The 26,846-nt window shown below is 55.1% G+C and overlaps 1 protein-coding gene across 17 annotated transcripts in view; it reads left to right on the forward strand.

Annotated features, from left to right (window-relative positions):
* lpp (LIM domain containing preferred translocation partner in lipoma) overlaps nucleotides 1-26,846 on the forward strand; it is a 507,683-nt gene that overhangs the window by 433,029 nt on the left and 47,808 nt on the right. For all 17 annotated transcript variants that reach the window (XR_010965395.1, XR_010965397.1, XR_010965396.1 and 14 more), the window contains one exon: nucleotides 2,085-2,254. Coding sequence is in view for 12 of the 17 variants with exons in the window: in XM_067994826.1 (XP_067850927.1) it covers nucleotides 2,085-2,254 (170 nt within the window). In the remaining 5 variants the exon portion in view is untranslated. The remainder of the gene's footprint in view (nucleotides 1-2,084; nucleotides 2,255-26,846) is intronic.

Raw genomic sequence — 26,846 nt, forward strand, 5'->3', positions numbered from 1 at the left:
GACAGGTGCATCTGCGACAGGTAGATTGGTGAGGATGAGGTCAAGTCGGTTCTTCCCTCATCCTGGTTCTCTCACCACCTGCCGCAGGCCCAGTCTGGCAGCTATGTCCTTCAGGACTCAGCCAGCTCGGTCAGTAGTGGTGCTACCGAGCCACTCTTGGTGATGCACATTGAAGTCCCCCACCCAGAGTACATTTTGTGCCCTTGCTACCCTCAGTGCTTCCTCCAAGTGGTGCTCAACATGGAGGAGGACTGATTTATCTTGTAGTCACGGTGGTGATGTGTGATTCCAGTTAAGCATCTAGTCAATGGTGACCCCTCAGATGTTGATGGTGGGGAACACAGTTGCGTGTAGAAAAATGTGAACTATGAACAGGAATGGGTATTGGGACCCTGGTGTAAACATACACAGGTTATCAAAGGTCGTAATCAGAGTATATCAGGTCAGAAATGCAAACAGAATCCTGAGGTATGGAACACAAAAGCAAGGAGGTAATGTTCAACTTGGCCAAGACCTTAGTTCGGGCACAGCTGCACTATTGTGTACAACAGTTTGCATTTATATAGTGCCTTTAACGTAGCAAAACGTCCCAAGGCGCCTCACAGGAGCGATTATCCAACAAAAATTGACACTGAGCCACATAAGGAGATATTAGGACAGGTGACCAAAAGCTTGGTCAAAGAGGAAGGTTTTAAGGAGCGTCTTAAAGGAGGAGAGAGAGGTAGAGAGGCAGAGAGGTTTAGGGAGAGAATTCCAGAGCTTAGGGCTTAGGTGGCTGGAGGCATGGCCGCCAATGATAAAATCGGGGATGGACACGAGGCCAAAATTGGAGAAGTGCAGAGATCTCGGAGAGTTGTAGGCTGGAGGAGGTTACAGAGATAGGGAGGGGCGAGGCCATGGAGGGATTTGAAAACAAGGATGAGAATTTTAAAATCGAGGTGTTGCTGGACCGGGAGCCAACGTAGGTCAGCGAGCACAGGAGGTGATGGGTGAACGGGATTTGGTGCGAGTTAGGATACGGGCAGCAGAGTTTTAGATGAGCTGAAGTTTATGAAGGGTGGAAGATGGGAGGCCGGCCAGGAGACTCTGTTCACAGAGGCATAAGGATAGCACTTACTGAACCAGCAAGGAACAGATTGGTCAAAGTGATGTGTTTTGAGAAGGTTTTTAAAGGAGGAGAGGGATGTGGAGAGGCAGAAAGATTAAGGGAGGGAGTTCCAGAGATTCAGACCCAGGCAACTGAAGTTTCTGCCCGCATGGTGGGAGAAAAAGGAGTGAGAGGAGTGTTTGGGGGGTGGGGGGCTGGGAATTCGGACTATAAGATGCCACAGAGATCGGGTGGGGCAAGGAAGTGGAGGGGTTTAAAGATGGGGTGTTCCATCTTGGGCCCCCCATTATCAGAAGGATATCAAAGCAGTGGAAGATTTGCAGTGTAGATTCACTGGGATGTTACATGGGATATGGGATTACTGTCCTGAAGAGATTTCTGAGACGTTTGGGCTTTTTTCACCAGAGTTGAGAGGGTTGAAGGAGTGACCTGATAGAGATCTTCAAGATTATGGAGGGTTCTTTCTGATGGTAATGGAAAGGCACTAATTTAAGATAACCACAAAAAGAATTAAAGGGGAGGTTAGAAAATAATTCTTTACAAAGAAGGAGGTTGGAATGTGGGATTCTCTGCCAGAAACTGTTATTGAAACAGTGTCCAAACATTCTCTTAAAGGGAATTAGATAGTTTTTGCAAAGCAAGATCCCAAAACAGCAATGTGATAACGATCAGATAATCTGTTTTAGTGATGTTGGCCAGGACACTGGGTAGAACTCCCCTGCTCGTCTTTGAATAGTGGACCTGGGATCTTTTACATCCACCTGAGAGGGCAGATGGGGCCTCGGTTTAACGTTTCATCCGAAAGACGGCTTGTGAGCTTACCTAAAGCCAAGTCATTCATCCTTGTACGCGACAGACAGTGATTTAGACACAGCAGATACGGTGCCCCTAATTATCCATTTATTTCCTCCGCATTTGGCAGCATGACGTCTTTCCCCATCCCTCACGGTATTTATTGTGGGCCTTCTCGTTGCAGGACGTTGTACTCGCTGTGGGGACAGTGTGGTCGGTGAGGGAGCTGGCTGCACAGCCATGGACCAGGTCTTCCATGTTGATTGCTTCACCTGCGTGACATGCGGTCACAAACTCCGAGGGCAGCCATTTTACGCTGTTGAAAAGAAGAGCTTCTGTGAGCCTTGCTACATTGTGAGTGTGAGAACTATTAGTTACTACGCAGAATGAGAAAGCTTTGTGTTAAAAGCTGGCCAGCTTTAAAAAGAAATACAAATTGGCAGCTCAGTAATCTTAACACACACAACACTTGCTCGGTAGCTGGATAATCAGTGGTGCCTGACACCTTGAGATCCGCCACTCAGAGCTCTAGAAATGTATATTTTTTATCCTTCACCTCCCCCATTGCCCCCACCAATCCCTAGTTTAGTGGGAGGCTAGAAATTGCTGGTAGATTTCTCAAAAATTTATTCTTGGGATGTGGGCATCACTAGTTGCCCTGAGAAGGTGGTGGTGGGCCGCCATCTTGAATCACTGGTAGCGGTTTTGATACAATCGAGAGGCCACTTCAGACGGAGTTAAGAGTCAGCTATGTTGGTGTGGGGACTGGAGTCTCATTTCGGCCCCAACTGGGTAAGGACAACAGGTTTCCGTCCCTTAAGGACATTAGTGAACCAATTGGGTTTTTACGACAATCCGACAGCTTCATGGTCACTTTTACTGATCCCGGCTTTTTATTTACAGATTGTTTATAAACTGAGTTCAAATTCTCAAACTTCCCTGGTGGGATTTGAACTCACGTTTTCTGGATTATTATTCCAGTAACATAGCCACTCCAACAACAACTTGCATTTATATAGCGCCTTTAACAAAGTAAAACATCCCAAGGCGTTTCACAGGAGTGATTATCAAACATATCAAAATTAGTGTTACCACAATCTGACACCGCGCCAAAGAATGAGATATTAGGACAGGTGATCAAAAACTTGGTCAAAGACGTAGGTTTTAAGAAGCGCCTTAAGGGAGAGGGAGGCAGAGAGGTTTAGGGAGGGAATTCTAGAGTTTAGAGCCGAGGCAGCTGAAGGCATGACCGCCAATGGTGGAGCGATGAAAATCAGGGATGCGCAAGAGGCCAGAATTAGAGGATTGCAGATATCTCGGAGGGTTGTAAGGCTAGAGGAGGTTACAGAGATAGGGAGGGAACGAGGCCATGGAGGGATTTGAAAACAAGAATGAGAATTTTATATTCTATAAAATTAACGACCGTACCATCGTCGTGTGGTAAGCAGTTTACAATGCCCTCTCCGTACCCGCCCCCCCACAGTAAACGCAGTGCAGGGCGGCATGAGAAGACGTGTCATGTGGTCCTGCATGTAATGCAGCGTTGTAACACTGCATCCAAGTGCTTACACACTGCAATGGCGCATTAAATGACATGGGGGCCTTTCACCATGTTCTCTGTGAACAGTGGATCCCACCGGGGTGTTGTCACTTGTGTATTTTCTGCTCCAATCCTCTTTATACTTCAAAGGGGAATTTGCAGGGCTATGGGGAAAGAGCAGGGACTGATTGGATAGCTCTTTCAAAGAGCTGGCTCAGGCACGATGGGCCGAATGGCCTCCTTCTGTGCTGTATCATTCTATGAGTCCAAGGGCACAACATTGGGAGCCTGGTGTCCCAAACAATTCAGTAAATGTTCCCACTGCAAGGAGGAACAATAAATTTACCACCAACAAAATACACATCAGAAAAGTAATGAAAAGTTCTCACTGCTGCATTTGACAAAATGTGGCGTTTATTTAAAGAAAAACACTGGGTAGTGAGTTGATGTGTGCACCATTTCTTGTACGCAAATTGTTCCTCGCTTCTTTGAAAGGAATGTGAAGTGAAAGGTGGGTATTTATGTAAGAACACAGCAATCTGCCATCACCAGCCTCACTAACAACCGACACTGAAAGATGTTCACACTGCAGAGTTACTCAAATTATAACAGCACCTCAGCACTGACGAGGGAAATAATGACCCTTTCTCTCCCTCCATCGAGCTGTTGCTGCAATTTAAATGTCGAGTGTAATTATGAAAGCAGGAGGTGTGGGCAATATTTGAGTCTTAGAACAGGAACACTGTGCATCACATCAGACCCACGGTCCGTTTAGTGGAAGGATGTCAGTGTCGGGTGAGTTTGTTTAAAGGAGGTAAATTTGTTGTATTTAGGTGATTTCTGTAAAAAGAAATCATAGAATCTCATAGCACAGAAGGAGGCCATTCAGCCCATCATGCCTGTGCCGGATCTTTGCTCGACCAATTCCAAACTATATGGCTCTCTCACATAGCCCTGTATCAATCCCAAACTAATCCCACTGCCCCGCTCTCTCACATAGCCCTGTATCAATCCCAAACTAATCCCACTGCCCCACTCTCTCCCCATAGCCCTGTATCAATCCCAAACTAATCCCACTGCTCCACTCTCTCCCCATGGCCCTGTATCTTTCTCTGCTTCACATATTTATCAAATTTTCCCTTAAAAGATGCAATGGTCTCTGTCTTAATCACTCCCTGTGGCAAAGCAGTCCAAGCTCCAACCCATCTTCTCCCCATATCCATTAACCCCACCTACCCACCTCACCATATCCCTCAACCCCACCTTCTCACCACCTCACCATATCCCTCAATCTCACCTACCCACCTTCTCCCCATATCCCTCAATCTCACCTTCTCCCCATATCCCTCAATCCCACCTTCTCCCCATATCCCTCAACCCCACCTTCTCACCTTCTCCCCATATCCCTCAATCCCACCTACCCACCTTCTCCCCATATCCCTTGACCCCACCTACCCACCTTCTCCCCATATCCCTCAACCCCACCTACCCATCTTCTCCCCATATCCATTAACCCCACCTACCCACCTCACCATATCCCTCAACCCCACCTTCTCACCACCTCACCATATCCCTCAATCTCACCTACCCACCTTCTCCCCATATCCCTCAACCCCACCTTCTCACCTTCTCCCCATATCCCTCAATCCCACCTTCTCCCCATATCCCTCAACCCCACCTTCTCACCTTCTCCCCATATCCCTCAATCCCACCTACCCACCTTCTCCCCATATCCCTTGACCCCACCTACCCACCTTCTCCCCATATCCCTCAACCCCACCTACCCATCTTCTCCCCATATCCATTAACCCCACCTACCCACCTCACCATATCCCTCAACCCCACCTTCTCACCACCTCACCATATCCCTCAATCTCACCTACCCACCTTCTCCCCATATCCCTCAACCCCACCTTCTCACCTTCTCCCCATATCCCTCAATCCTACCTACCCACCTTCTCCCCATATCCCTCAACCCCACCTTCTCACCTTCTCCCCATATCCCTCAATCCCACCTACCCACCTTCTCCCCATATCCCTTGACCCCACCTACCCACCTTCTCCCCATATCCCTTGACCCCACCTACCCACCTTCTCCCTATCTCCCTCAACCTCACCTTCTCCCCATATCCCTCAATCCCACCTACCCACCTTCTCCCCATATCCCTCAACCTCACCTTCTCCCCATATCCCTCAATCCCACCTACCCACCTTCTCCCCATATCCCTCAATCCCACCTACCCACCTTCTCCCCATATCCCTCAACCCCAACTTCCCACCTTCTCCCCATATCCCTCAACCCCACCTACCCACCTTCTCCCCATATCCCTCAACCTCACCTTCTCCCCATATCCCTCAATCTCACCCTCTCACTATATCCCTCAATCCCTTCTCTCTCCAGAAAAACATCCAATTGTCTCTTGACCCTTATCTCACTTCAACCTCCTTCACCTGTAACTAATTCCACGATTCAATTACTCTTTGGGTGAAAGTGGTGCTCAGTTAGTTTCCCTTCTTACTCCTAATTTTGTGGCCTTGGTGTTTAAATAACCAGTGGAAAGGTTCCTGGCCGACACCAGCCTCCTGTGCCCTGTGAACAGTCAGTGTGCGAGAGTTTGATGTATTTGAATGTTGAGTTAATTACTAGGCAAAGTCTTTTACGGAAATCTTGTCGATTGAGATTACAAGATCAAGCAGGGCAGGATTACAGTAGGGGAAGAGGCAGGGACTTGTGCCTTTCGTCATGGCATAATCCTTTCTCAAACATTGAGGCAGTTTATTGCGATTGTATTTCAAGTAGACTATGATCTATATTTGAATAATATTTTATTAACCTGAGGTGTTTCTATCTGAATAATGGATCAAATACTTGCCATCACTCGATGAGGGATCTCCTTCTCATTACCCTTTGGAGAACCTTGTGAGTTGCAAAGTCCACAGAGCCTGTTCAGCTCACAGTAAATCTTACAGATGAATAAAATCCATTCGGGGGTTTAATGAGTTCCTCCAGCTGCACTAATATAATGGGGTACCTACTTATTCACATACTTGCTGCAGTTTGACAGTTTTAGAAATGGCCTCTAACTTTTCATGCCTCCGTTTTAAACCAACTCAAAGTGACCAGTGCTTGTTTGTATCTGGTGAGATTCTTGGACAATGTGCAGATGTGCAGTCGGTGATGGAAATTGGCGAGTGAGGGAGGTTTACAACTCGAGTCAGTTGAAGGCAGATAATTCGATTGATAATCACGAGTTCACTACCAGCTCAGAATCTTTGGCTGATACCTGTATTATACCTCTCTGTTCTTATAGCTGCCAGCTAGCCTTGGACCCAAATGTTAACAGCTCTGTTTATAAGAACGTAAAAAATAGGAGCAGGAGCAGGCCATACGGCCCCTCGAGCCTGCTCCACCATTCAGTGAGATCATGGCTGATCTTTGACCTCAACTCCACTTTCCCGCCCGATCCCCATATCTCTTGATTCCCCTAGAGTCTAAAAATCTATCGATCTCAGCCTTGAATATATTCAATGACTGAGCATCCACAGCCCTCGGGGGAAGAGAATTCCAAAGATTCACAATCCTCTGAGTGTCTTTCCGACGTCAAGTTCCCAAGAGCAGTGATTCTGGGCTGCCTCACTCCAGGTCCAAATAAGACATCATCACAAGCACCTCTTTCTATATTGGCACGAGATTAACAATCTTTCTGTGTAGCGTAGGTGAGAAGTCAGAGTCACACAGGAGAGGATGGAACATAGGAACAGGAGTAGGCCATTCAGCCCCTCGTGCCTGCTCCGCCATTTGACAAGATCATGGCTGATCTGTGACCTAACCCCATATACCTGCCTTTGGCCCATATCCCTTAATACCTTTGGTTGCCAAAAAGCTATCTATCTCACGTTTAAATTTAGCAATTGAGCTAGTATCAATTGCTGTTTGCGGAAGAGAGTTCCAAACTTCTACCACCCTTTGTGTGTAGAAATGTTTTCTAATCTCGCTCCTGAAAGGTCTGGCTCTAATTTTTAGACTGTGCCCCCTACTCCTAAAATCCCCAACCAGCGGAAATAGTTTCTCTCTATCCACCCTATCCGTTCCCCTTAATATCTTATAAACTTCGATCAGATCACCCCTTAACCTTCTAAACTCCAGAGAATACAACCCCAATTTGTGTAATCTCTCCTCGTAACTTAACCCTTGAAGTTCGGGTATCATTCTAGTAAACCTACGCTGCACTCCCTCCAAGGCCAATATGTCCTTCCGAAGGTGCGGTGCCCAGAACTGCTCACAGTACTCCAGGTGGGGTCTAACCAGGGTTTTGTATAGCTGCAGCATAACATCTGCCCCCTTGTACTCTAGTCCTCCAGATATAAAGGCCAGTATTCCATTTGCCTTCTTGATTATTTTCTGCACCTGTTCATGACACTTCAATGATCTATGTACCTGAACCCCCTAAGTCCCTTTGGGCATCCACTGTTTTTAACTTTTTACCATTTAGAAAGTACCCTGTTCTATCCTTTTTTGATCCAAAGTGGATGACCTCACATTTGTCTACATTGAATTCCATTTGCCACAATTTTGCCCATTCACCTAATCTATCAATATCGCTTTGTGATTTTATGGGAGACACTGTTTTGTGCCTTGTTAGCGGTGTGATGTGAAGGGAGCTCGAGATTGGTCTGACTCCTGCCCCATTCTCCAAAGCAAATTCAGGACATTGTAAATCAGGAATGATGCAGTCCAGAGGAGCCAGGTATAAGCTGTTGAAATGCATGAGGTTTGGGGCAGGATGGTTCCGGTTATCAATCCGACTGACAGCCCAGACTGTAAAGCAATCTCTATTTTTTTTACTATTAATAAATTTGTCAGTACCAATTGTTTTATGTGTGATTTAGAAACGCCTGAAAAGGAACAGGAAATGGGCTAGTTTATACCCAGCACTTGACAGGTACAGGTCAGTCCAACTATAGAGTTTAGCCGTGGGCAGAACTCTCACCTCTGAGTCAGAAGGTTGTGGGTTCAAGCCCCACTCCAGAGACTTGAGCAAAATATCTAGGCCGACACTCGAGTTCAGTATTGAGGGAGTGCCGCACTGTCGGAGGTGCCGTATTTAGGATGAGACGTTAAACCAAGGCCCCATCTGACCTCTCAGGTGGACGGAAAAAATCCCATGGCACGATTCGAAGAAGAGCAGGGGAGTTCTCCCCAGTGTCCTGGGCCAATATTTATCCCTCTACCAATTACACTAAAACCGATTATCTGGCCACAGTGAGGAGGTGTGCGAGGGCCACGGTGAGGATGTGGGACCTTGCTGTTTGCAAATTGGCTGCTGCGTTTCCTACATTACAACAGAGACTACACTTCAAAAATACTTAATTGGCTGTAGAGCTTTTTGATTGTGTTGAGATTTTGAAAGACGCTAAATAAATGCAAGTTCTTTCTTTTAAAAGTACAGTGTTAAACCACAAGTGAGATTGACGGTGCAGCTTGCCCTGTGCAGACATTTCAAGTCAATTCAGTGACCTGTAAGTGTATTATTATTTAAAGTGAGAAAAACAGGGCCAAGGGCCACGGTGAGGAGGTGTGCGAGGGCCACGGTGAGGAGGTGTGCGAGGGCCACGGTGAGGAGGTGTGCGAGGGCCACGGTGAGGAGGTGTGCGAGGGCCACGGTGAGGAGGTGTGCGAGGCTGAAAAGAGTAAAAGAGAAAATCAGGAAGGACAAACAGAAACAAAAAATCAGGAAGCGTTGATGCGATGACAGCAAGCTCGAGGCCTGTAGGAGGGGAGGTTAGGGAGTTGGGCAGTTTTGTGTTAAGAACATAGGAGCAGGAGTAGGCCATACGGCCTCTCGAGCCTGCTCCGCCATTCAGTAAGATCATGGCTGATCTTCAACCTCAACTCCACTTTCCCGCCCGATCCCCATATCCCTTGATTCCCTTAGAGTCCAAAAATCTTTCGATCTCAGTTTTGAATATACTCAAAGACTCAGCATCCACAGCCCTCTGGGGTAGAGAATTCCAAAGATTCACAACCCTCTGAGTGAAGAAATTCCTCCTCATCTCAGTCTTGAATGGCCGACCCCTTATCCTGAGACTTTGCCCCCTAGTTCTAGACTCTCCAGCCAGGGGAAACAATCTCTCAGCCTCTGCCCTGTCAAGCCGCCTCAGAATCTTATATGTTTCAATGAGATCAACTCCAGAGAGTATAGGCCCATTCTACTCAACTTCTCCTCATATGACAACCCTCTCATTCCAGGAAGCAATCTAGTGAACCTTTGCTGCACCGCCTCTAAGGCAAGTATATCCTTCCTTAGAAAAAGGAGACCAAAACTGTACACAGTACTCCAGGTGAGGTCTCACCAAAGCCCTGACAATTATAGTAAGACTTCCTTACTTTTGTGCTCCAATCCCCTTGCAATAAAGGCCTACATGCCATTTGCCTTCCTAATTGCTTGCTGTAAATCTTAAATATAACACACTGGATATATAGGGAGAAGGATGAGGTTGTGGGACCGCATAGTTAAAACTAGGAAGCAATAAGGAAGGAAAATTCAATGGGACAACTGCCATAATATTATGGAGAAAGACAGGTGCAATGGAGAGAGAGAGATGTCGCTTATCAGATTTTAAAAATTCACTTTCAGTATGTGGGCGTTGCTGGCAAGGCCGGCATTTATTGCCCATCCCTAGTTGCCCTGAACTGCAGGGCTTGCTAGGCCACTTCAGGGGGCAGTTAAGAGTCAATCACATTGGTGTGGGACTGGAGTCACATATAGGCCCAGACAGGGTAAGAAGGCAGGTTTTGTTCCCTAAAGGGGACTACTGAACCAGTTGGGTTTTTACGACAGTTTCATGGTCACTGTGGGATTTGAACTCAAGTTCTCTGGATTACTAGTCCAGGGCTTTGGTGAGACCACACCTGGAGTACTACGTACAGTTTTGGTCTCCTTACCTAAGGAAGGATATACTTGCCTTAGAGGCAGTGCAACAAAGGTTCACTAGATTGATTCCTGGGATGAGAGGGTTGTCCTATGAGGAGAAGTTGAGTAGAATGGGCCGATACTCTCTGGAGTTTAGAAGAATGAGAGTTGACCTCATTGAAATTTTTTTTTTATATTCGTTCATGGGATGTGGGCGTTGCTGGCGAGGCTGGCATTTATTGCCCATCCCTAATTGCCCTTGAGAAGGTGGTAGTGAGCCGCCTTCTTGAACCGATGCAGTCCGTGTGGTGAAGGTTCTCCCACAGTGCTGTTAGGAAGGGAGTTCCAGGATTTTGACCCAGCGACGATGAAGGAACAGCGATATATTTCCAAGTCGGGATGGTGTGTGACTTGGAGGGGAACGTGCAGGTGGTGTTGTTCCCATGTGCCTGCTGCTCTTGTCCTTCTAGGTGGTAGAGGTCGCGGGTTTGGGAGGTGCTGTTGAAGAAGCCTTGGCGAGTTGCTGCAGTGCATCCTGTGGATGGTACACACTGCAGCCACGGTGCGCCGGTGGTGAAGGGAGTGAATGTTTAGGGTGGTGGATGGGGTGCCAATCAAGTGGGCTGCTTTGTCCTGGATGGTGTCGAGCTTCTTGAGTGTTGTTGGAGCTGCACTCATTCAGGCAAGTGGAGAGTATTCCATCACACTCCTGACCTGTGCCTTGTAGATGGTGGAAAGGTTTTGGGGAGTCAGGAGGTGAGTCACTCGCCACAGAATACCCAGCCTCTGACCTGCTCTTGTAGCCACATATAAGATTCTGAGAGGGCTTGACAAGGTAGATGCTGAGAGGCTGTTTCCATGACTGGAGAGTCCAGAACGAGAAGGAATAGTCTCAGGATAAGGGGTCGGCCATTTAGGACTGAGATGAGGAGAAATTTCTTCACTCAGAGGGTTGTGAATCTTTGGAATTCTCTACCCCACAGGGCTGTGGATGCTCAGTCATTGAGTATATTCAAGGCTGAGATCGATAGATTTTTGGGCACTAAGGGAATTAATGGATATGGGGATAGGGCAGGAAAGTGGGGTTGAGGCCAAAGCCATGATCTTATGAATGGTGGAGCAGACTTGAGGGGCCTTATGGCCTACCCATGCTCCTGTTTCTTATGTTCTTATGTTCTAAGATAACCATGTAAATGACAGATGTTTCCTGTAAAGTGAGAGAGAGCTACTCGATCAAACTCTGGGTATGGAGGCACCATTCAAGTTTTGAGTTGACTTGGGCTTTATAGAAAGTTAAGGGGCAGAGTGGTGTTTCATACAAAGGAGGAAACAGAAGTTTGGAGCATGATTTAGTGATGGAGGAAACGAGGGAGTTCCATTTGAGTTCAGAGCAGATAGTGAGGGCAAGAGAGTCAATAGATGAAGACGTTGTAAGGGAAGAGTTGGGACCTGCTGGTTAGTTTTTGAAGAAACTGCGTCTGTTCTGAGCGCTGATTGTGTACAATCTGAAGGAATTGGATCAGCAAAGGAGAGAATAGAGTTGGGTAATGAGCAGAGGAGGTGATGGATGTGAATTGGAGCAGAGTTAGAGAGAGCACATTATCCAAGGGAACCCTGAGTTATTGGAGAAAGAGGATGAGCCGTCAGGTTCCAAATCAAGGACAGATGATTCACCAAAATGTTTCAGAAACAGAATTCTGAAGGTCCACAGTGGATCAGCCGTGATTAAAGCCATTCTGCCCATAATGGATTATCTATAATGGATAACTTGGGAGTTAACAGCAGCTTCCTTAGAGAGTGCCAATGGAAGGGCTATAGGGTGGGAATTAGAGAGTATGGGAATCATTGTTCTTTGGGGATAGGGAGGGTTAAAAGTACATTCCCAGGAAGAAGACAGGATTAAGAGCGATTAGGGACAGCATTGGACGCAGGTCAGTTGAGAGGCCCAGGTCCTGAGGATGCAGGGATAGAAATCATCGAGACCGGAGGCTTTATTTGAGTCCAGGAACGAAGGATCTGATTGACCTGACAGGACCAAAGCATTACACAGGTCGTAACAGGCAAACAACGTGGAGAAATGGAAGGAGGTTCTTGACCACAATTAGAGCTGGAGAAAGGTGAGGTGAAAGGTCAGCTCCCTCTCTGGGCAAGGTTTGAAGGGTGGGTCAGCTGTCAATCGAGTGCGATGAACTGGCCGACTTCGGCCTGCAGAAATCCTGAAAGTGCACTCAATGTAAAGATGTAGAATTCATCTAAAATTCAGTTCAAACATTCTCCCCATTCAGCAAAGTTCAAACCATTCACTTGCTTATTTTTTCTCCTCCCCTGACCTCCTCTCAGCATCTCCCCACTTTTATCTCTTCCTCTCTCTTTCTTCCCTTCTGTTCCCTCCCCTCCCCGTTTCACCCTCCTCATTCCCTCACAACCCTCCCCTCCTCATTTCTCCCAACACATACCCTCCCCTCCCCTCCCCTCTTCCCTTCTCTCCTTCACTCCCAACTCCCTGCCCTTCCCTCCCTTCCCTTCCACTCCTTCCCTTTCCATCCCTCCTCTACTCTTTTTCCTCCACTTTCCTCCCCACCTCTGCATTTCCTCTCCTCTCCTGCCTTTTTCTGTTTCTTCAGCTCGACTCCCCTCCCTTCCTCACCTCCTTTCCTCTCTTCCCTCCCTTCCTTTCCTCTACTCTACTTCCTTACACTATCTTCTCCCTTCCCCTCCCCTCTTCTCTCTCCTCCTCTCCCCTCTCCTCCCTTCTCTCCTCTCCCCTCTCCTCCTCTCCCCTCCCCTCTTCTCCTCTCCTCCTCTCCCCTCCCCTCTTCTCTTCTCCTCCTCTCCCTACGTTTGGAAGATTTCCTCAGTTGGATATTACAGCAAAATTGTAAATATCTTTTGAAGGAACTGGTACAATCCTGCCAAAATATTTACACTGCTCCACTGCACATGACCCCCATGCCCCTCAAAGAATTCTCTCTCCCCAAAACATCGAATTACCCCTTGATTTCATTTTCATTTTTCACTTTTATTCCACAACTCGGTTCCCCTTTGGGTGAAAAAGATCCCCCGTTACCTCCCTCCCCCGTTACCTCCCTCCCCTTTACCTCCCTCCCTCGTAACCTCCCTCCCTCGTTACCTCCCTCCCCGGTTACCTCCCTCCCCCGTTACCTCCCTCCCCTTTACCTCCCTCCCCCGTTACCTCCCTCCCTCGTTACGTCCCTCCCCCGTTACCTCCCTCCCCCCTTACCTCCCTCCCCCGTTACCTCCCTCCCCCTTTACCTCCCTCCCCCCTTACCTCCCTCCCTCGTTACCTCCCTCCCCCGTTACCTCCCTCCCCCTTTACCTCCCTCCCTCGTTACCTCCCTCCCTCGTTACCTCCCTCCCCCTTTACCTCCCTCCCCCCTTACCTCCCTCTCTCGTTACCTCCCTCCCCCTTTACCTCCCTCCCTCGTTACCTCCCTCCCCCTTTACCTCCCTCCCCCCTTACCTCCCTCTCTCGTTACCTCCCTCCCCCCTTACCTCCCTCCCCCTTTACCTCCCTCCCCCTTTACCTCCCTCCCCCTTTACCTCCCTCCCTCGTTACCTCCCTCCCCCTTTACCTCCCTCCCTCGTTACCTCCCTCCCCCCTTACCCCCCTCCCCCTTTACCTCCCTCCCCCCTTACCCCCTCCCCCTTTACCTCCCTCCCCCATTACCCCCCTCCCCCTTTACCTCCCTCCCCCTTTACCACCCTCCCCCCTTACCCCCCTCCCCCTTTACCTCCCTCCCCCCTTACCCCCCTCCCCCTTTACCTCCCTCCCTCGTTACCTCCCTCCCCCGTTACCTCCCTCCCCCTTTACCTCCCTCCCTCGTTACCTCCCTCCCCCCTTACCTCCCTCTCTCGTTACCTCCCTCCCCCTTTACCTCCCTCCCCCTTTACCTCCCTCCCTCGTTACCTCCCTCCCCCCTTTACCTCCCTCCCTCGTTACCTCCTTCACCCTTTACCTCCCTCCCCCCTTACCTCCCTCTCTCGTTACCTCCCTCCCCCTTTACCTCCCTCCCCCTTTACCTCCCTCCCTCGTTACCTCTTACCTCCCTCCCCCTTTACCTCCCTCTCTCGTTACCTCCCTCCCTCGTTACCACCCTCCCCCTTTACCTCCCTCCCCCTTTACCTCCCTCCCCCTTTACCTCCCTCCCCCGTTACCTCCCTCCCCCTTTACCTCCCTCCCCCTTTACCTCCCTCCCCCCTTACCTCCCTCTCTCGTTACCTCCCTCCCCCTTTACCTCCCTCCCCCCTTACCTCCCTCTCTCGTTACCTCCCTCCCCCTTTACCTCCCTCCCCCTTTACCTCCCTCCCCCCTTACCTCCCTCTCTCGTTACCTCCCTCCCCCTTTACCTCCCTCCCCCTTTACCTCCCTCCCCCTTTACCTCCCTCCCTTGTTACCTCCCTCCCCCTTACCTCCCTCCCTCGTTACTTCCCTCCCCCCTTACCTCCCTCCCCCCTTACCTCCCTCCCTCGTTACCTCCCTCCCCCTTTACCTCCCTCCCCCCTTACCTCCCTCTCTCGTTACCTCCCTCCCCCTTTACCTCCCTCCCCCTTTACCTCCCTCCCTCGTTACCTCCCTCCCCCCTTTACCTCCCTCCCCCTTTACCTCCCTCCCCCTTTACCTCCCTCCCCCGTTACCTCCCTCCCCCTTTACCTCCTTCCCCCATACCTCCCTCCCCCGTTACCTCCCTCCCCGTTACCTCCCTCCCCCTTTACCTCCCTCCCCCGTTAACTCCCAACTCCTTTACCTCCCTCCCCCTTACCTCCCTCCCTCGTTACCTCCCTCCCTCGTTACCTCCCTCCCTCGTTACCTCCCTCCCCCTTTACCTCCCTCCCCCTTTACATCCCTCCCCCCTTACCTCCCTCCCCCTTACCTCCCTCCCCCATTACCTCCCTCCCCCTTTACCTCCCTCCCTCGTTACCTCCCTCCCCCTTTACCTCCCTCCCTCGTTACCTCCCTCTCCCCTTACCTCCCTCTCTCGTTACCTCCTTCCCCCTTTACCTCCCTCCCCCCTTACCTCCCCTCTCTCGTTACCTCCCTCCCCCTTTACCTCCCTCCCCCTTTACCTCCCTCCCTCGTTACCTCCCTCCCCCCTTTACCTCCCTCCCTCGTTACCTCCCTCCCCCCTTTACCTCCCTCCCTCGTTACCTCCCTCCCCCCCTTTACCTCCCTCTCTCGTTACCTCCCTCCCTCGTTTCCACCCTCCCCCTTTAGCTCCCTCCCCCCTTACCTCCCTCTCTCGTTACCTCCCTCCCCCTTTACCTCCCTCCCCCCTTACCTCCCTCTCTCGTTACCTCCCTCCCTCGTTACCTCCCTCCCCCTTTACCTCCCTCCCCCCTTACCTCCCTCTCTCGTTACCTCCCTCCCCCTTTACCTCCCTCCCCCTTTACTTCCCTCCCCCTTTACCTCCCTCCCTTGTTACCTCCCTCCCCCTTACCTCCCTCCCTCGTTACTTCCCTCCCCCCTTACCTCCCTCCCCCCTTACCTCCCTCCCTCGTTACCTCCCTCCCCCTTTACCTCCCTCCCCCCTTACCTCCCTCTCTCGTTACCTCCCTCCCCCTTTACCTCCCTCCCCCTTTACCTCCCTCCCTCGTTACCTCCCTCCCCCTTTACCTCCCTCCCCCTTTACCTCCCTCCCCCTTTACCTCCCTCCCCCGTTACCTCCCTCCCCCTTTACCTCCCTCCCCCGTTAACTCCCAACTCCTTTACCTCCCTCCCCCTTACCTCCCTCCCTCGTTACCTCCCTCCCTCGTTACCTCCCTCCCCCTTTACCTCCCTCCCCCTTTACATCCCTCCCCCCTTACCTCCCTCCCCCTTACCTCCCTCCCCCATTACCTCCCTCCCCCTTTACCTCCCTCCCCCTTTACCTCCCTCCTTCGTTACCTCCCTCCCTCGTTACCTCCCTCCCCCCTTTCCTCCCTCCCCCGTTACCTCCCTCCCCCGTTACCTCCCTCCCCCTTTACCTCCCTCCTTCGTTACCTCCCTCCCCGGTTACCTCCCTCCCCCCTTACCTCCCTCCCCCGTTACCTCCCTCCCTCGTTACCTCCCTCCCCCCTTACCTCCCTCCCCACTTACCTCCCTCCCTCGTTACCTCCCTCCCCCCTTACCTCCCTCCACCGTTACCTCCCTCCCCCCTTACCTCCCTCCCTCGTTACCTCCCTCCCTCGTTAACTCCCTCCCTCGTTACCTCCCACCCCCCTTACCTCCCTCCCCGTTACCTCCCTCCCCCCTTACCTCCCTCCCTGGTTACCTCCCTCCCCCCTTACCTCCCTCCCTTGTTACCTCCCTCCCCCTTACCTCCCTCCCTCATTACTTCCCTCCCCCCTTACCTCCCTCCCTCGTTACCTCCCTCCCTCGTTACCTCCCTCCCCCCTTACCTCCCTCCCTCGTTACCTCCCTCCCTCGTTACCTCCCTCCCCCTTTACCTCCCTCCCTCGTTACCTCCCTCCCCCCTTACCTCCCTCCCTCGTTACCTCCCTCCCTCCTTACCTCCCTCCCCCCTTTCCTCCCTCCCTCGTTACCTCCCGCCCTCATTACCTCCCAACCCCGTTACCTCCCTCCCCCTTTACCTCCCTCCCCCTTTACCTCCCTCCCTCGTTACCTCCGTCCCCCTTTACCTCCCTCCCCGTTTACATCCCTCCCCCTTTACCTCCCTCCCCCTTTACCTCCCTCCCTCGTTACCTCCGTCCCCCCTTTACCTCCCTCCCCCTTTACCTCCCTCCCCCTTTACCTCCCTCCCCCTTTACCTCCCTCCCCCGTTACCTCCCTCCCCCCTTACCTCCCTCCCTTGTTACCTCCCTCCCCCTTACCTCCCTCCCTCGTTACTTCCCTCCCCCCTTACCTCCCTCCCTCGTTACCTCCCTCCCTCGTTACCTCCCTCCCCCCTTACCTCCCTCCCTCGTTACCTCCCTCCCCCCTTACCTCCCTCCCTCGTTACCTCCCTCCCTCATTACCTCCCTCCCCCCTTTCCTCCCTCCCTCGTTACCTCCCGCCCTCATTACCTCCCTCCCCCGTTACCTGCCTCCCCGTTTACATCCCTCCCCCTTTACCTCCCTCCCCCTTTACCTCCCTCCCTCGTTACCTCCGTCCCCCTTTACCTCCCTCCCCCTTTACCTCCCTCCCCCTTTACCTCCATCCCCCGTTACCTCCCTCCCTCGTTACCTCCCTCCCTCGTTACCTCCCTCCCCCTTTACCTCCCTCCCCCTTTACCTCCCTCCCCCGTTACCTCCCTCCCCCGTTACCTCCCTCCCTCGTTACCTCCCTCCCTCGTTACCTCCCTCCCCCTTTACCTCACTCCCCCTTTACCTCCCTCCCCCGTTACCTCCCTCCCTCGTTACCTCCTTCACCCGTTACCTCCCTCCCCCCCTTACCTCCCTCCCTCGTTACCTCCCTCCCCCCTTCCCTCCCTCCCTCGTTACATCCCTCCCCCCTTACCTCCCTCCCTCGTTACCTCCCTCCCCCTTACCTCCCTCCTTCGTTACCTCCCTCCCCCTTACCTCCCTCCTTCGTTACCTCCCTCCCTCGTTACCTCCCTCCCCCCTTACCTCACTCCCTCGTTACCTCCCTCCCCCCTTACCTCCCTCCCTCGTTACCTCCCTCCCTCATTACCTCCCTCCCCCCTTTCCTCCCTCCCTCGTTACCTCCCGCCCTCATTACCTCCCTCCCCCTTTACCTCCCTCCCCCTTTACCTCCCTCCCTCGTTACCTCCGTCCCCCTTTACCTCCCTCCCCTTTACCTCCCTCCCCCTTTACCTCCCTCCCCCGTTACCTCCCTCCCTCGTTACCTCCCTCCCTCGTTACCTCCCTCCACCTTTACCTCCCTCCCCCGTTACCTCCCTCCCCCGTTACCTCCCTCCCTCGTTACCTCCCTCCCTCGTTACCTCACTCCCCCTTTACCTCCATCCCCCGTTACCTCCCTCCCTCGTTACCTCCCTCCTTCGTTACCTCCCTCCCCCGTTACCTCCTTCACCCGTTACCTCCCTCCCCCCTTACCTCCCTCCCTCGTTACCTCCCTCCCCCCTTCCCTCCCTCCCTCGTTACATCCCTCCCCCCTTACCTCCCTCCCTTGTTACCTCCCTCCCCCTTACCTCCCTCCTTCGTTACCTCCCTCCCCCTTACCTCCCTCCTTCGTTACCTCCCTCCCTCGTTACCTCCCTCCCTCATTACCTCCCTCCCCCCTTACCTCCCTCCCTCGTTACCTCCCTCCCCCGTTACCTCCCTCCCTCGTTACCTCCCTCCCTCGTTACCTCCCTCCCCCTTTACCTCCCTCCTTCGTTACCTCCCTCCCCGGTTACCTCCCTCCCCCCTTACCTCCCTCCCCCGTTACCTCCCTCCCTCGTTAACTCCCTCCCCCCTTACCTCCCTCCCCACTTACCTCCCTCCCTCGTTACCTCCCTCCCCCCTTACCTCCCTCCACCGTTACCTCCCTCCCCCCTTACCTCCCTCCCTCGTTACCTCCCTCCCTCGTTAACTCCCTCCCTCGTTACCTCCCACCCCCCTTACCTCCCACCCTGGTTACCTCACTCCCCCCTTACCTCCCTCCCTTGTTACCTCCCTCCCCCTTACCTCCCTCCCTCGTTACTTCCCTCCCCCCTTACCTCCCTCCCTCGTTACCTCCCTCCCTCGTTACCTCCCTCCCCCCTTACCTCCCTCCCTCGTTACCTCCCTACCCCCTAACCTCCCTCCCTCGTTACCTCCCTCCCTCATTACCTCCCTCCCCCCTTTCCTCCCTCCCTCGTTACCTCCCGCCCTCATTACCTCCCTCCCCCGTTACCTCCCTCCCCGTTTCCATCCCTCCCCCTTTACCTCCCTCCCCCTTTAGCTCCCTCCCTCGTTACCTCCGTCCCCCTTTACCTCCCTCCCCCTTTACCTCCCTCCCCCTTTACCTCCCTCCCTCGTTACCTCCCTCCCCCTTTACCTCCCTCCCCCGTTACCTCCCTCCCCCGTTACCTCCCTCCCTCGTTACCTCCCTCCCTCGTTACCTCCCTCCCCCTTTACCTCACTCCCCCTTTACCTCCCTCCCCCGTTACCTCCCTCCCTCGTTACCTCCTTCACCCGTTACCTCCCTCCCCCCTTTACCTCCGTCCCCCTTTACCTCCCTCCCCCTTTACCTCCCTCCCCCTTTACCTCCCTCCCCCGTTACCTCCCTCCCCCCTTACCTCCCTCCCTTGTTACCTCCCTCCCCCTTACCTCCCTCCCTCGTTACTTCCCTCCCCCCTTACCTCCCTCCCTCGTTACCTCCCTCCCTCGTTACCTCCCTCCCCCCTTACCTCCCTCCCTCGTTACCTCCCTCCCCCCTTACCTCCCTCCCTCGTTACCTCCCTCCCTCATTACCTCCCTCCCCCCTTTCCTCCCTCCCTCGTTACCTCCCGCCCTCATTACCTCCCTCCCTCGTTACCTCACTCCCCCTTTACCTCCCTCCCTCATTACCTCCCTCCCCCCTTTCCTCCCTCCCTCATTACCTCCCTCCCCCGTTACCTGCCTCCCCGTTTACATCCCTCCCCCTTTACCTCCCTCCCCCTTTACCTCCCTCCCTCGTTACCTCCGTCCCCCTTTACCTCCCTCCCCCTTTACCTCCATCCCCCGTTACCTCCCTCCCCCCTTACCTCCCTCCCCCTTACCTCCCTCCCCCATTACCTCCCTCCCCCTTTACCTCCCTCCCCCTTTACCTCCCTCCTTCGTTACCTCCCTCCCTCGTTACCTCCCTCCCCCCTTACCTCCCTCCCCCGTTACCTCCCTCCCCCTTTACCTCCCACCTTCGTTACATCCCTCCCCGGTTACCTCCCTCCCCCCTTACCTCCCTCCCCCCGTTACCCTCCCTCCCTCGTTACCTCCCTCCCCCCCTTACCTCCCTCCCCACTTACCTCCCTCCCTCGTTACCTCCCTCCCCCCTTACCTCCCTCCACCGTTACCTCCCTCCCCCATTACCTCCCTCCCTCGTTACCTCCCTCCCTCGTTAACTCCCTCCCTCGTTACCTCCCACTCCCCTTACCTCCCTCCCCGTTACCTCCCTCCCCCCTTACCTCACTCCCTGGTTACCTCCCTCCCCCCTTACCTCCCTCCCTTGTTACCTCCCTCCCCCTTACCTCCCTCCCTCGTTACTTCCCTCCCCCCTTACCTCCCTCCCTCGTTACCTCCCTCCCTCGTTACCTCCCTCCCCCCTTACCTCCCTCCCTCGTTTCCTCCCTCCCTCGTTACCTCCCTCCCGCTTTACCTCCCTCCCTCGTTACCTCCCTCCCTCCTTACCTCCCTCCCCCCTTTCCTCCCTCCCTCGTTACCTCCCGCCCTCATTACCTCCCACCCCCGTTACCTCCCTCCCCCTTTACCTCCCTCCCCCTTTACCTCCCTCCCCCTTTACCTCGCTCCCTCGTTACCTCCGTCCCCCTTTACCTCCCTCCCCGTTTACATCCCTCCCCCTTTACCTCCCTCCCCCTTTACCTCCCTCCCTCGTTACCTCTGTCCCCCTTTACCTCCCTCCCCCTTTACCTCCCTCCCCCTTTACCTCCCTCCCTCGTTACCTCCCTCCCCCTTTACCTCCCTCCCCCTTTACCTCCCTCCCCCGTTACCTCCCTCCCCCCTTACCTCCCTCCCTTGTTACCTCCCTCCCCCTTTACCTCCCTCCCTCATTACCTCCCTCCCCCGTTACCTGCCTCCCCGTTTACATCCCTCCCCCTTTACCTCCCTCCCCCTTTACCTCCCTCCCTCGTTACCTCCCTCCCCCCTTACCTCCCTCCCTCGTTACCTCCCTTCCTCGTTACCTCCCTCTCCCCTTACCTCCCTCCCTCGTTACCTCCCTCCCTCGTTACCTCCCTCCCCCTTTACCTCCCTCCCTCGTTACCTCCCTCCCCCCTTACCTCCCTCCCTCGTTACCTCCCTCCCTCCTTACCTCCCTCCCCCCTTTCCTCCCTCCCTCGTTACCTCCCGCCCTCATTACCTCCCACCCCCGTTACCTCCCTCCCCCTTTACCTCCCTCCCCCTTTACCTCCCTCCCCCTTTACCTCGCTCCCTCGTTACCTCCGTCCCCCTTTACCTCCCTCCCCGTTTACATCCCTCCCCCTTTACCTCCCTCCCCCTTTACCTCCCTCCCTCGTTACCTCCGTCCCCCTTTACCTCCCTCCCCCTTTACCTCCCTCCCCCTTTACCTCCCTCCCTCGTTACCTCCCTCCCCCTTTACCTCCCTCCCCCTTTACCTCCCTCCCCCGTTACCTCCCTCCCCCCTTACCTCCCTCCCTTGTTACCTCCCTCCCCCTTACCTCCATCCCTCGTTACTTCCCTCCCCCCTTACCTCCCTCCCTCGTTACCTCCCTCCCTCGTTACCTCCCTCCCCCCTTACCTCCCTCCCTCGTTACCTCCCTCCCCCTTACCTCCCTCCCTCGTTACCTCCCTCCCTCATTACCTCCCTCCCCCCTTTCCTCCCTCCCTCGTTACCTCCCGCCCTCATTACCTCCCTCCCCCGTTACCTGCCTCCCCGTTTACATCCCTCCCCCTTTACCTCCCTCCCCCTTTACCTCCCTCCCTCGTTACCTCCGTCCCCCTTTACCTCCCTCCCCCTTTACCTCCCTCCCCCTTTACCTCCATCCCCCGTTACCTCCCTCCCTCGTTACCTCCCTCCCTCGTTACCTCCCTCCCCCTTTACCTCCCTCCCCCGTTACCTCCCTCCCCCGTTACCTCCCTCCCTCGTTACCTCCCTCCCTCGTTACCTCCCTCCCCCTTTACCTCACTCCCCCTTTACCTCCCTCCCCCGTTACCTCCCTCCCTCGTTACCTCCTTCACCCGTTACCTCCCTCCCCCCTTACCTCCCTCCCTCATTACCTCCCTCCCCCGTTACCTCCCTCCCCCTTTACCTCCCTCCCCCTTTACCTACCTCCCCCTTTACCTCCCTCCCTCGTTACCTCCGTCCCCCTTTACCTCCCTCCCCCTTTACCTCCCTCCCCCTTTACCTCCCTCCCTCGTTACCTCCCTCCCTCGTTACCTCCCTCCCCCTTTACCTCCCTCCCCCGTTACCTCCCTCCCCCGTTACCTCCCTCCCTCGTTACCTCCCTCCCTCGTTACCTCCCTCCCCCTTTACCTCACTCCCCCTTTACCTCCCTCCCCCGTTACCTCCCTCCCTCGTTACCTCCTTCACCCGTTACCTCCCTCCCCCCTTACCTCCCTCCCTCATTACCTCCCTCCCCCGTTACCTCCCTCCCCCTTTACCTCCCTCCCCCTTTACCTCCCTCCCCCGTTACCTCCCTCCCCCGTTACCTCCCTCCCTCGTTACCTCACTCCCCCTTTACCTCCATCCCCCGTTACCTCCCTCCCTCGTTACCTCCCTCCTTCGTTACATCCCTCCTCCGTTACCTCCTTCACCCGTTACCTCCCTCCCCCCTTACCTCCCTCCCTCTTTACCTCCCTCCCCCCTTCCCTCCCTCCCTCGTTACATCCCTCCCCCCTTACCTCCCTCCCTCGTTACCTCCCTCCCCCTTACCTCCCTCCTTCGTTACCTCCCTCCCTCGTTACCTCCCTCCCTCATTACCTCCCTCCCCCCTTTCCTCCCTCCCTCGTTACCTCCCGCCCTCATTACCTCCCTCCCTCGTTACCTCCGTCCCCCTTTACCTCCCTCCCCGTTTACATCCCTCCCCCTTTACCTCCCTCCCCCTTTACCTCCCTCCCTCGTTACCTCTGTCCCCCTTTACCTCCCTCCCCCTTTACCTCCCTCCCCCTTTACCTCCCTCCCTCGTTACCTCCCTCCCCCTTTACCTCCCTCCCCCTTTACCTCCCTCCCCCGTTACCTCCCTCCCCCCCTTACCTCCCTCCCTTGTTACCTCCCTCCCCCTTACCTCCATCCCTCGTTACTTCCCTCCCCCCTTACCTCCCTCCCTCGTTACCTCCCTCCCTCGTTACCTCCCTCCCCCCTTACCTCCCTCCCTCGTTACCTCCCTCCCCCCTTACCTCCCTCCCTCGTTACCTCCCTCCCTCATTACCTCCCTCCCCCCTTTCCTCCCTCCCTCGTTACCTCCCGCCCTCATTACCTCCCTCCCCCGTTACCTGCCTCCCCGTTTACATCCCTCCCCCTTTACCTCCCTCCCCCTTTACCTCCCTCCCTCGTTACCTCCCTCCCCCCTTACCTCCCTCCCTCGTTACCTCCCTCCCTCGTTACCTCCCTCTCCCCTTACCTCCCTCCCTCGTTACCTCCCTCCCTCGTTACCTCCCTCCCCCTTTACCTCCCTCCCTCGTTACCTCCCTCCCCCCTTACCTCCCTCCCTCGTTACCTCCCTCCCTCCTTACCTCCCTCCCCCCTTTCCTCCCTCCCTCGTTACCTCCCGCCCTCATTACCTCCCACCCCCGTTACCTCCCTCCCCCTTTACCTCCCTCCCCCTTTACCTCCGTCCCCCTTTACCTCCCTCCCCGTTTACATCCCTCCCCCTTTACCTCCCTCCCCCTTTACCTCCCTCCCTCGTTACCTCCGTCCCCCTTTACCTCCCTCCCCCTTTACCTCCCTCCCCCTTTACCTCCCTCCCTCGTTACCTCCCTCCCCCTTTACCTCCCTCCCCCTTTACCTCCCTCCCCCGTTACCTCCCTCCCCCCTTACCTCCCTCCCTTGTTACCTCCCTCCCCCTTACCTCCATCCCTCGTTACTTCCCTCCCCCCTTACCTCCCTCCCTCGTTACCTCCCTCCCTCGTTACCTCCCTCCCCCCTTACCTCCCTCCCTCGTTACCTCCCTCCCCCTTACCTCCCTCCCTCGTTACCTCCCTCCCTCATTACCTCCCTCCCCCCTTTCCTCCCTCCCTCGTTACCTCCCGCCCTCATTACCTCCCTCCCCCGTTACCTGCCTCCCCGTTACATCCCTCCCCCTTTACCTCCCTCCCCCTTTACCTCCCTCCCTCGTTACCTCCGTCCCCCTTTACCTCCCTCCCCCTTTACCTCCCTCCCCCTTTACCTCCATCCCCCGTTACCTCCCTCCCTCGTTACCTCCCTCCCTCGTTACCTCCCTCCCCCTTTACCTCCCTCCCCCGTTACCTCCCTCCCCCGTTACCTCCCTCCCTCGTTACCTCCCTCCCTCGTTACCTCCCTCCCCCTTTACCTCACTCCCCCTTTACCTCCCTCCCCCGTTACCTGCCTCCCCGTTTACATCCCTCCCCCTTTACCTCCCTCCCCCTTTACCTCCCTCCCTCGTTACCTCCCTCCCCCCTTACCTCCCTCCCTCGTTACCTCCCTTCCTCGTTACCTCCCTCTCCCCTTACCTCCCTCCCTCGTTACCTCCCTCCCTCGTTACCTCCCTCCCCCTTTACCTCCCTCCCTCGTTACCTCCCTCCCCCCTTACCTCCCTCCCTCGTTACCTCCCTCCCTCCTTACCTCCCTCCCCCCTTTCCTCCCTCCCTCGTTACCTCCCGCCCTCATTACCTCCCACCCCCGTTACCTCCCTCCCCCTTTACCTCCCTCCCCCTTTACCTCCCTCCCCCTTTACCTCGCTCCCTCGTTACCTCCGTCCCCCTTTACCTCCCTCCCCGTTTACATCCCTCCCCCTTTACCTCCCTCCCCCTTTACCTCCCTCCCTCGTTACCTCCGTCCCCCTTTACCTCCCTCCCCCTTTACCTCCCTCCCCCTTTACCTCCCTCCCTCGTTACCTCCCTCCCCCTTTACCTCCCTCCCCCTTTACCTCCCTCCCCCGTTACCTCCCTCCCCCCTTACCTCCCTCCCTTGTTACCTCCCTCCCCCTTACCTCCATCCCTCGTTACTTCCCTCCCCCCTTACCTCCCTCCCTCGTTACCTCCCTCCCTCGTTACCTCCCTCCCCCCTTACCTCCCTCCCTCGTTACCTCCCTCCCCCTTACCTCCCTCCCTCGTTACCTCCCTCCCTCATTACCTCCCTCCCCCCTTTCCTCCCTCCCTCGTTACCTCCCGCCCTCATTACCTCCCTCCCCCGTTACCTGCCTCCCCGTTTACATCCCTCCCCCTTTACCTCCCTCCCCCTTTACCTCCCTCCCTCGTTACCTCCGTCCCCCTTTACCTCCCTCCCCCTTTACCTACCTCCCCCGTTACCCTCCCTCCCTCGTTACCTCCCTCCCTCGTTACCTCCCTCCCCCTTTACCTCCCTCCCCCGTTACCTCCCTCCCCCGTTACCTCCCTCCCTCGTTACCTCCCTCCCTCGTTACCTCCCTCCCCCTTTACCTCACTCCCCCTTTACCTCCCTCCCCCGTTACCTCCCTCCCTCGTTACCTCCTTCACCCGTTACCTCCCTCCCCCCTTACCTCCCTCCCTCATTACCTCCCTCCCCCGTTACCTCCCTCCCCCTTTACCTCCCTCCCCCTTTACCTACCTCCCCCTTTACCTCCCTCCCTCGTTACCTCCGTCCCCCTTTACCTCCCTCCCCCTTTACCTACCTCCCCCTTTACCTCCCTCCCTCGTTACCTCCCTCCCTCGTTACCTCCCTCCCCCTTTACCTCCCTCCCCCGTTACCTCCCTCCCCCGTTACCTCCCTCCCTCGTTACCTCCCTCCCTCGTTACCTCCCTCCCCCTTTACCTCACTCCCCCTTTACCTCCCTCCCCCGTTACCTCCCTCCCTCGTTACCTCCTTCACCCGTTACCTCCCTCCCCCCTTACCTCCCTCCCTCATTACCTCCCTCCCCCGTTACCTCCCTCCCCCTTTACCTCCCTCCCCCTTTACCTCCCTCCCCCGTTACCTCCCTCCCCCGTTACCTCCCTCCCTCGTTACCTCACTCCCCCTTTACCTCCATCCCCCGTTACCTCCCTCCCTCGTTACCTCCCTCCTTCGTTACATCCCTCCTCCGTTACCTCCTTCACCCGTTACCTCCCTCCCCCCTTACCTCCCTCCCTCTTTACCTCCCTCCCCCCTTCCCTCCCTCCCTCGTTACATCCCTCCCCCCTTACCTCCCTCCCTCGTTACCTCCCTCCCCCTTACCTCCCTCCTTCGTTACCTCCCTCCCTCGTTACCTCCCTCCCTCATTACCTCCCTCCCCCCTTTCCTCCCTCCCTCGTTACCTCCCGCCCTCATTACCTCCCTCCCTCGTTACCTCCGTCCCCCTTTACCTCCCTCCCCGTTTACATCCCTCCCCCTTTACCTCCCTCCCCCTTTACCTCCCTCCCTCGTTACCTCTGTCCCCCTTTACCTCCCTCCCCCTTTACCTCCCTCCCCCTTTACCTCCCTCCCTCGTTACCTCCCTCCCCCTTTACCTCCCTCCCCCTTTACCTCCCTCCCCCGTTACCTCCCTCCCCCCTTACCTCCCTCCCTTGTTACCTCCCTCCCCCTTACCTCCATCCCTCGTTACTTCCCTCCCCCCTTACCTCCCTCCCTCGTTACCTCCCTCCCTCGTTACCTCCCTCCCCCCTTACCTCCCTCCCTCGTTACCTCCCTCCCCCCTTACCTCCCTCCCTCGTTACCTCCCTCCCTCATTACCTCCTCCCCCCTTTCCTCCCTCCCTCGTTACCTCCCTCCCTCGTTACCTCCCTCCCTCGTTACCTCCCTCTCCCCTTA

Source organism: Heptranchias perlo, chromosome 13 (assembly GCF_035084215.1).
Source record: "Heptranchias perlo isolate sHepPer1 chromosome 13, sHepPer1.hap1, whole genome shotgun sequence".
NCBI lineage: Eukaryota > Metazoa > Chordata > Chondrichthyes > Hexanchiformes > Hexanchidae > Heptranchias > Heptranchias perlo.